At 44.8% G+C, this 11159-nt stretch overlaps 1 protein-coding gene across 1 annotated transcript in view; it reads left to right on the top strand.

Annotated features, from left to right (window-relative positions):
• Positions 1-122: 122 nt before the first annotated feature.
• The window catches only part of LOC114773594 (uncharacterized), a 46233-nt gene continuing 35196 nt past the window's right edge, over positions 123-11159 (top strand). Inside the window, exon 1 of the mRNA XM_028965880.1 lies at positions 123-375. Coding sequence (XP_028821713.1) covers positions 262-375 — 114 coding nt within the window. The 5' untranslated portion in view covers positions 123-261. The remainder of the gene's footprint in view (positions 376-11159) is intronic.

The raw sequence follows: 11159 nt of genomic DNA, 5'->3' as shown, positions 1-11159 counted from the left end.
GAGAGAGAGGGAGGGGAGAGGAGAGAGAAAGAGAGAGAGGAGGGAGGGAGGGAGAGAAAGGAGGGGGGGTCCTAATTTTTATGCGGGGTCTGATCCGCTCCTTCTCTCTTGGCGCGCTGGTACCGGACTCTCAGCCCGAGTTCGGAAGCCGGATGAGACCCGACCCTCCCGCACCAGCTGTCACCGAGTCGCGGATCCGACAGGAGCCTCTGTCGCGCTGAGCGTCGCATCGGGGACCGGACCGCCACCTATGGGCACCGCATGGCGTGCTGCTACCTGGTCATCAGCTCCACGCACCTCAGCAACGGCCACTACCGGAGCATCAAGGGGGTGTTTCGGGGGCCGCTGTGCGGGGCGCATGGAGAGGAGGCTCCGGTAAGGCGGGTCTCCCTCTTTCCTCGCTTTTTTTGCTCCGGCACTTTCTACAAACTCCTGACAACTTCCAGCCCTTCCTGCTGCGCATGGTGCTTCAGTGGGAAGGTGAAGGCAGGACGGTGGGGGCGTGGACAGCGAATCAGATCAATTAGCAGTAACATTCAAGCATCGTTTCATTTCGATTAAATTTCAGTGTAAAATAAGAGTATAAGAGAATATTCACGTAATAATAATGAGATACCTGCTCGTTTTCGCTCATTTTAAACAAGGCATCTATCCTTCAGCCCTGAAAGAGTTCCTGTGTCGAGAACTTGTTGCTGCTTTGTCTCCACTCATGTTAATGATCTCATCTCCTGAAGATGTTGATGATGATGAGGATGAAGGTAGTGTGCTGATCAGAGCGTCAGATTTCTTCTCTTTTTTAATACAGACTGTTGGGTCTGAGGTTGGACCACAGGGCAGGACAGCCAGGTTCTCCTGGTTCCCCTGCCTGAAGGCGGCGTGGTCTGATTTTAAGTCCGTTCCCGCCGTGCAAAAAGTGTCATGTGTGGCAGAGGTGGAGTCGTTCTGCCTATCGGTAATGGTCGCCATGGTTTCTGCTCTTTGGGGTCCAGCTTGGTTCTACACTTTTAAACCCGGGCAGCAGCTCAGTCTCCCCTCCACTGATCTTCAGACTCACGGTTCCACCGAGGAACCTTTCCACGGCTCTTACCACGATTCCAAGGGGGGGACAGGACAGGCAACTTTATTTCCTGCTGCATGTCTGCACACACACACACACACACACACACACACTCAGTTTCGGGGTTCTTTTTGGTGAGAGTGTGACGCATCATATTGGTCGCCATGGAGATCCTCACCCTGGGAATTAACTAATAAAAGACGAAGGTGAAAGGAGTCGGGATAAAATACATATTACCAGTTGTATTGTGTCGTGAGTGTGTGTGTGTGTGTGTGTGTTTCTGTTTCCTCCACCCTGACCGATCAATGCTGGTGTCTCTCTCGCTCATCCTTCATCTCGTCTCCATCCTCCCATCTCCCACCCTCACCACCGACTGTCCAGTTCCAGCTGGTGGTTTGCTGATGTCAGCGGTTGATGCTGCTGCGGCGTGGTTGATTGCCAGGAGCGTCGCCTTCTGCCAGGAAGCCAGGGTGTGTGTATGTGTGTGTGTGTGTGTGTGTGTCTCTCTTTACTGATCTCACACACACACACACACACACACCTCTGTGACAGGCTGTTGACACTTGACCCCTGAGTAGTTGTCCCCCTCAGAGACCCTTCAGGGTACAAATTTCAGCAGCTCAAAGTTACCTGAGCAGAAGAGAGGAGACGGCCGTTTTTCCGTGTTAATTCGCGTCCTTGTTCCTGCTGTTCTGGGATTAGAAGGTGAAGGGATAATACTGCTGCTTATTAACGCAATACAGATTCCTCATTTCTGAATCTAAAATACCTTACATAACAGTGTGGTGTGTGTGTGTGTGTAACCGGAACAGAAGATGTGTTGTCATGGGGATGAGTGGCCGTGTGCTACAAGGTTCTGCACCAGACACAAGTTCCTGACTGGGTGTGCTGGCAAATTGGGGAAAAAGGGATTTTCCTTTCTCTCTTCTCTCTCTCTCTCTCCTCTCTTCACTCTCTCTCTCTCACACACACACACACACACACACCAGCAGAACATGCTTCACATGTGTGTGATCAGTGCACAGGGCCAGCCGATTACTGCGGCCACAAAATTTCCAAGCTAGATTTTGATGGATCGCCCTATCGAGTGTGTGTGTCCTTGGGCGGTACTTAATTGAGTTACTGTTCCTCCGGTGCCGTTGGGTTCTAATGACATTTGGCAGTCGTGATTGTCCTCGTGCTGTTAATTCACAGAGCGCCGCCATTAGAACATGAGAGGAACGTCACTTGTGCAAACATGCAGGACAATTACACTCAAATTGGAACAGGAGCCTCTGGAGCCTTTTTAGAGATGTAGATACAACCTAGAACAGGAGCAGAACTGCTGCCGGACCAGAACCGCAGCAGCTGGATCATCATCTTGGGACAAAGAACAGAAGTTTCCGGTGGCAGAACGAAACTGCAGGCACACGAAAGCAAACAACATCCGATTCAATAGAAAATAACCCGATATGACTGTTGTCATCTGTGTGTGTGGGTCTGTGGGTGCCGTGTATTTATTTATGGATGAACGTCTGACAACAGAAGAAAACACACACATACAAACCCACAGAAAGACAGAATGCCAGAAAGAATTTTCAAAAGTCAGAAAAAAAATGTGAAACTAAGTGAAAGTAATGAGTTTCAGTCTCTTTTTTCTTCTTAGTGCGGGGTTATCAGAAGCCGTGTGTGTAGTGTGTGTGTAAATGTGCTGCGAGTGTGAGAATGTCTCTGATTGAATGCCCACAGTCACACAGCTTCACACGCAGGACACCATCTGTCCTCCTCTCTCGATCTGCCATATCTCCCTACTCAGAGGTGAAGAACCACACGCTGCCTACATTTATAGCCAGAATACAAACCATGATCAGTGTTTTGTAGTCATGTGATCTGGAGAGCGTATGCGGGATGTGTGTGCATGTGTGTGTCCATGTAAACAGATTTATTTATCTGAATGAATTGAAGGAATCTTCCAATGTAGTGATACACACCACACCAGACACATGGGCAGCGGTGGCCTAAGCGGTAAGGAAACGGACCCGTAATCAGAAGGTTGCTGGTTCAAAATCCCAAATCCCCACTGAGCAAAGCACCGTCCCCACACACTGCTCCCCGGGTGCCTGTCATGGCTGCCCACTGCTCACCAAGGGTGATGGTTAAATACAGAGGACACATTTCAACAACCGTGTCACCGTGTGCTGTGCAGCTGCGTATCACAATGACAAGCACAGTAATGCTGTGATTTGGTTCGGGGGGGATATACTGTCCACTAGGAGTGGGTATTGGCAAGGACCTCACGATACAAAATATTACGATACTGTATATATACCAATATTGCAATATGTCTAACAATATTCTACAGTTCACTGAAAATGTAAAAACTGAGCTAAAATGGAAGATGCTGTGTACCATCTGGGTGGATCAGCCAAAACAACATCATTTTAATTGTCTTTGCACTTTAACACACTCAAGTAGCGGACACCAAAAACGGTAGATATAATGTAGGAGATTGAAAAAAAATAATTCAAGTGCTCAGGTCAGTTATCTAAGGCTGTTGTGTTGCTTGTAGAGGAGTTGAAATGTAAAAATAAAGCGCACATGTTATCAACAGTGAACACTGTCCAAATTAAAGAAAAATTAACAGACATAAACCGGATGATATAAATATTATTTGCATGGGTATACATGGCTGCAGAATGAGTGAGCTAAAGGCAATTGGGCAACTGATGGTAGCTTTAGCACGTGCCGTGAAGCTAAATTGAACATGGGAACAAAGCATTTAAATTGTGCCATATTGGCATGCTGCGCTGCAATGACCATGTTTGATGTGCTGTCTCTGATTAGTCAAGTATTAGTCGAGCATTTTAGTCTTATTTTAGTCAGAATTATCCATGAATATTTTAGTCTAGTTTTAGTCAATGAAAATTGTATTTTAGTCTTTTTTAGTAATGTAATTATATTTAACCCAGTTAATACAGTCAAGTACCAAGTAGAACAGACAATAAAAACCTTTTCATGTAGTCGAACCCATTTCACAATTAAAACAAGGTTATCATATTGTTATATTATTGTTAGACACAAGAATACTCGACATCCATTCCAGACACGAAGATGCTCTGATTTGTTTCCATGTTTTTTGACACACGTTCTGTTTTCTTTTCTACTTTAAGTGCATCCAAAGATCACCTTGTGATTTTCTTCTCCCATCTCCCATTAGTATTTCCGTCTTGATTAAAGACGGAAGTACTGCATAATAGTAATAATAACGCATTATACGAGAGGAAATAACATCTCGTAACTCGTACCGAAACTGAAGAGACATTTTACTGTAGTTTTTATTAGTCAACAATATTACAACGATATTTTGTTATAGTTGTAGAATGACCGGCAGTTCAAAAGTCCATCATGTCAAAAATAAATTTCCTCCGCTGTAAAAGAAAAAGTTGAGAAAACGTAAAAATGTAGGGCCATCGGCTGCAAAAGCTTTTTTACATCACGCCTATTCCACAACTACGTGGTTGCTGCAAAGCAAGTTCTCACAAAGTTTTTTGACATACGATTCAGTGGCTTGTGAAGTCCAGAAATCACATGTGTAAGTGTATGTCTGTGTTTGCGGTAACCCAGCTTGCTTTGCCGCTTTGTACGGATAGGCTGTATCTGGATGGTGCCTGTTCAAGGAAATATTTCGCAGAAGCGCGACAACACGGCTCGCAGATTGCGTTTTCCGTTATCCAAATATGCACTGCCTGGTTTATTTTTAAATATTATTTAGAATAAAAAAGTGCGGCCACATGTCGGCTTTGCTCGATAGATTCTTTTTTCCCTCCACCTCTACTGTCCACAACCGATGATGTTCGGAGGTTATGGTATCTTGGTACTTCACAGGCCTCATTCTTCCTGTCTGTACCAGTCTGCACCCCTCCCCAAAATCATGGCGCAGGAGGACCAGGGGTTCCTCTTCTCCAGCAGTCGAATGCGTGTTTAGAAGAATCACCACCTCAACACCAGCCCACGCTGCTAAACCACCTGTGTGAGCATGGCTATGGCCACGGGGTGAACACACACACACACACACACACACACACAAGGAGATGGAGAGGTCGATGTAGACTCACCTCAGGATGGTCTGTAGAACCTCTAAATTCATCTGAATTGAATGGGAAGCAAGTTTAAACGACATTCCTTCTTGGAGAATTCTGTCTCATCATCTTTTTCATTCGGCTCAGTTCACTTCAAAGAGCATCCTGGGATGCACCAGTGAAGATACGAAGACAAGAAATTTTCCCACATCGCAGAAGTTCATAGAGGAAGTTCTTTATAGTTGAAAAAAATACACATCTGCAGAACACTGATGATTCACAGAATGTAAAAATACGTTCATGATTTAAACATGAACTGCGGCTAATGGCCAACGCTCCGCCCCGGCGCTCTCTGCGTGACAGCTTCCCGTCTGATGTTCCCCGCGTCCCGTCCAGCCGATTCAGCCTGTCGGACATGCTGCAGTTGCCTACGGCAACAACCTTGAGACGAGGAATGACAGATGGGTGTGAAGGCTAAGGAAAGCACAGGAAGAACACAAGTTTAATGGTGATCACAGCATAGACGGTGAAATCCTCATCCATGCAGCATTCGATCCATGATGATTAGTGACCCGGTGAATTATTAAGGAGGGATAATTGCACCTTTATTAGAGTTTTTAGCCGATAAATGCTGCGTTTTTAATGATAGTGATACACTTGAATACATAAAGTTGAAAGTTTAGAAGCAGTAATTACCCTTTATTCACACTTTACTCGCACTGGCCTGCATGCATAATGCATGACGCACATTCATAATGCAATAAAGCGCATTCTTCATGAGCCTCGGCACAGCTGAGTCTCCCATGAATACTGCTGTAAGAAGCTGAGGGTGTTTATTTGCACTTTTATACGTGCGTTCAATGCATTGAATACATGTCCAATATTGCATTATAAAACTGGTGCTTTTATAAACTACAGCATAATATGTACAGGTATTATACCAAAATATAATAATAATGCATCTGAGTTACAGCAACCCCACTTACTACCATTGTGTCCCTGAGCAAGACACTTAACCCTGAGTGTCTCGAGGGGGTGACTGTCCCTGTAACTACTGACTGTAAGTCGCTCTGGATAAGGGCGTCTGGTAAATGCTGTAAATGTATAAAGGGTGGTTAATTTTTGTGTTTCTTGTGCATGAACCTCTGGCATTCTTTTTCTCCCTCTGTCTCTCTCTGTCACACACAGACATCATCCATATCTGACACACAAGACAAACACTTTCTCTCTCATGGACACACACACACAGAGTCTCACTTGTGCTCTCTAATTTAAAGTCAGACACCCAGTTCCGTTACAGATGTCTGCTGCATGTCAGACAGGACAGGAGAAAGATGCAAGTGTGCGATGTGACGGAGGAGGAGAAAATAAATTCAGGATTCCAGATAACACGCGCGCGCGCGCAGATGGATGAGCCTGAGGACAGGAAGTGTCATTTGAGTGACAGGGCTGTGAATGGAAGAGAACAGAAACCTTTCTCTCTCTATTACTCCCCCCTGTCTCGCCCTCCGACGCTGTCTGCTTGCTCTTTTCTCCCCACAGCCTGCCTCTCCACTCTGATCTCAGCCCTCACCGCCACACGTGGATGTAAAGGTCCACTCAGGAGACGTGTTCACCTCGTTCGCTGTCATTTGTGGACATGATTAGTGGCGTATTACAGTTACAGTACAGTCGTTTGGAGGCTCTACACAGCTTGTGTTCTGATGTGTGTGCTTGTGTGTGTCAGGTTATGGTGCAGGTTATGCAATGACGCTGTATACAAACACCCTGGTGAAGATGAGTTCATGTTTATGTGTTTGTGTATAAGGTTTTTTTTGCTTTTTGCATTGGGATGAGTGGGTGGGTTAAATGGTAGATGGGTGGGTGGATGGATGGGTGGGTGAGTGTATGAATGAGATGAGTAAGTGTGTGGATGTTGGGTGAATGAGTGGGCAGGTTACATGGTGGAGGGGGTAGGTGGTGTGTGAATGAGATGGAGTAAGTGTGTGGGGATGTTGGGTGAATGAGTGGGCATGTTACATGGTGGAGGGGTTGGATGGTGTATGAATGGGTTTGTGGGTGTGTGAGTGTGTTTGATGTTGGGTGAATGAGTGGGCCAGATTATATGGGGGGGGGTGAATGAGTGTGTGAATGGGTGGGTGATGAGTAAATGTAGGGGATTTTGGGTGAACAAGTGGGCAGGTTATATGGTGTATGGGTAGGTGAGTGTGGAATGAGAGAGTAAGTGTGTGGGATGTTGGTGTGAATGAGTGGCAGGTCCATGGTGGAGGGGTGGGTGGGTGTATGAATTGGTTTGTGGGGTGTGAGTGTGTTTGATGTTGGGGTGAATGAGTGTGTGAAAGGGTGGGTGGATGAGTAAATGTATGGGATGTTGTGAATGAGTGGTAGATATATGGTGGAGGGGTGGGTGAATGTATGAATAAGGTGATGGGTGTATGAGTGCATGAATGGGGTGGGAATGTATTTGGTGGACGGTGAATGAATGGTGAATTTGAGTGTGTTGAATGTTAGGGTGAATGAGTGTATGAGTAGGTTGGTGATTGTGTAAATGCTGCCTGTTGCTTTTTTCAGTGTTCTGCTTTCTGAATAAAATATTTTAAACAGAATCAGATCTTCAGAGGCGTCGCTCTGTGAACCACGAGCTATGCTGTCTGTTTGATTTGTTGTGTTGATGTAGCATGGTGATAAATACCAAGATTGTGCTGAGTGTGTGTGTGTGTGTGTGTGTGAAGGGTGAGCCCAAAATGGTGCATCCTTTCATTTGAGATAAAATGTAGATAGAATTTCAGTCTGTTAACTAGATGTTAATTTACTAAATTAATATAGTGTCATGTGTGTATAAATTTTGCTTACTTTACTAAAATAGTGTTGGTAATAAATACCAAGATTGTGCTGAGTGTGTGTGTGTGTGTGTGTGTGTGTGTGTCTGTAATTCTCCTCTGTGTTTTTATAATATTGCTAACATCACTCTTTCACAAACTCAAATTCAGAAAAACATTACATAAAAAATATTTTCACATACAAATAAACACACACACACCCAAATATCAATGCAGATTGTTATATATGGAATCCTGACTTGTTTCCAAGGAAACGTAGTGACAGGAAAGTTTTTTTGAGAATCTTTACAGGCCTTTAGTTGCACATAATGATGCTGATCTGTACGTCTGTCTATGTGTGTGTATGTTGATGTATGTAGTGTGTGTGAGTATGTGTATGTTTCATGTTCTGTGTCTAAAACATTTTTCTTGCCATTGGTTACATCATACTTTCAGCTGGGAAAGCTGACAAGGCATCACACACAGACACACGCCACCACACACACACACAGGGCAGTATGAGGACTTTCCAACTGTTCTGAATCGGATGACAAATTAAATAGAAACATTGAATGTAAAATAAATAAAAATTTTCAAAGTCATACCCAGATATAAAACTTTTATATTTTTATATATAGAGTCTAGACATTGAAAAAGTGTGCAGCAATATAATATTGCTATATAAATGCACACTTCCTTGAGATAAGAATGCAAAGTTTCTCCTTTCCTTACGTGAAAGGGTTGATGTAGTGGGGTACGAGGAGGATATGGTGGGTCGTTGTCCTGGTCAGATGCGATGATTTATCTGGATGTTCTCTGCAAGATCTGATAAGCACATGAGCTTCATTCAATGCAAAGTGCCACAACACACAACACTTTTACTTTTAAATGACTCCTCACGCTGGTCTTCATGTGTGTGAAACAGGTATGTTGGGAACATTGGTTCTCCACTCAGCTGCTGGTGGAAACCAGGGTCAAGAAATAAGTCACTTGCACTCTGAGGACCCTGGGGGACAGAGGTAAAGGGACTGGGTGGGGACTTGGGGCACATCATACACATGTTAAAAATTCATACGATGCATGCATATAAATGAAAAAAGGCATGTATTTGTGCATCAAGTGTGGTACCAGACATACCATCCACCACTCACTTATCTCCTGGCTCCATCTTCTCATTCACTACCATTCATTTTGGACTTCAGCACTGGGACACATATGCAGGAAATATTTTTTTCCGCTTGTCCTTTTCATTTCTCCATTTTCTGATTTCTCAGTCACTCACCATCCTGAACCACTGCCGGTGGTGGCTGTAAATCATGGGAACTCTGCCCACACAATTTCCGGATTCAAACTCACATCCATGGAGATGTGAGACCTCATTCTCTGATTCTCTCTCGCTCGATATTATAATTATCCACTGGTCACGTTAACTTGAAAAAACTCACCATGGTACAATGAAAGTATTAAAGCGCTAAAAACAACTTCAACTTCACTCGTCTTTTATCATCCATCCTCCTATTCACTCCATCCACTGGGAACTGACTCCCAAGTCTTTCTCTCCACTGTTACCCCCCATTTTAACATGCTTGCAACTCATCCTATCCACACTCTGGGTGGACGTGGATTGTCAATTAACCTTGTGACTGTTATAAAAACAGGTGTGTGTGTGTGTGTGTTGAGCAGTGATGGTTATTGATCAGCAGGGGGTTGGTACTGAACACTGAACCCATTGTCGGGAGGACCACAAATCCAGCGATGACCACAGGTCACATGAATGAAACAGTAGAACACAGAAACAGAAACACACACATATAGCACACAACTGACCAGATTCTAGCACAAAGACCTGCATGACCTGGAGAACATAGTCGGGTCAGGGGACTGACCTTTCTGCAGCAGTGAGCGAACAAAACATGAACCAAGAAAAGTCATAATACAAACTGTGGAAAGGCCTGAGGTGACCTCTGGGTTCTTTCTAAGTTTGATTTCACACAGGTGGGCGGACACCTGGGGTGATATGGATACTTGGGGCACTGGTGGCCCTAGCAGGTAAGGAACGGACCCGTAATCTGAAGGTTGCCAAGGTGCCAGTCATGGCTGCCCACTGCTCACCAAGGGTGATGGTTTTTAAAGCAGAGGACACATTTCGTTGTGTCACCGTTGTGCTGTGCCGCAGTGCATCACAATGACAATCACATCACTCTTCCTTCGATCTCCATGTATCTAATGTAAATAAGTCTGATCCATCTCACGACTTTCACGAGAACTGAAAGGATCTGATGCTGATGTTTGATGTCACATCAGATACCTTCAGAGGTCTAGAGGAGTCCCTGCCTCCATGGTAAATGGGATTTTAGATCACAATGTTATGGCTGACTGGTGTGATATTCATTTACATTTACATTTACAGCATTTACCAGATGCCCTTATCCAGAGCGACTTACAATCAGTAGTTACAGGGACAGTCCCCCCCTGGAGACACTCAGGGTTAAGTGTCTTGCTCAGGGACACAATGGTAGTAAGTGGGATTTGAACCTGGGTCTTCTGGTTCATAGGCGAGTGTGTTACCCACTAGGCTACTACTACCTACCCCATATTCATATTCAGCAATTTATATTTAGCACAGATGACCAAAGTGTACACACGTACAAAAAAAAATGTTTTGTGTGGATAAAAAAACAAGTGATTTAATGATTAATTCTGCAAGATCGTTGTTTCCGGCAGTAACTAGCACAGATGCTCAGGGCTTATGATGTCACATTAGCTTGAGTTCAGGGATGGTTTCAGCGCAATGAACCTGCTACTGCATCTAACTGGCTTCTGTCTCCACCTGGATTTGGTTTTCATGGAGAGGACCATGTTCCAGCACTGACCCGTTCCCCGGAAGTTCATGTCGGTTCAATCCGAGTTCATAAAAGACAGTGATGTGGATCACAGGGACAAGGGAGTAAGGCCGCAGGTCATGTGACCCGTCAACGCGGCGTCTCCTCCCCAATTAAAGGTGAGAAGTGTCATCCTCACTCCAATTCCCCCCGCCATGACGTGTGATGTGCTTATTATCAGAATAAACCCCTTTTTAAATATTGATTTGGTTTACTGAGCGCGGCGCTGTTCAGCTGATATGGTCCAAAAGTGGTGACTGGCGACGTCTCCGCCCCCTTCTCTCTCTTTCTGCTGCAGTTCCCCTCTCATCTCCTTTCTGTCTGCATTAGGACTTGTAATCAG

Source organism: Denticeps clupeoides, unplaced genomic scaffold, assembly GCF_900700375.1.
Source record: "Denticeps clupeoides unplaced genomic scaffold, fDenClu1.1, whole genome shotgun sequence".
NCBI classification, from domain to species: Eukaryota; Metazoa; Chordata; class Actinopteri; order Clupeiformes; family Denticipitidae; genus Denticeps; species Denticeps clupeoides.
The sequence above is the reverse complement of the archived record's forward strand: the minus strand, read 5'-3'. Positions and strand labels throughout refer to the sequence as shown.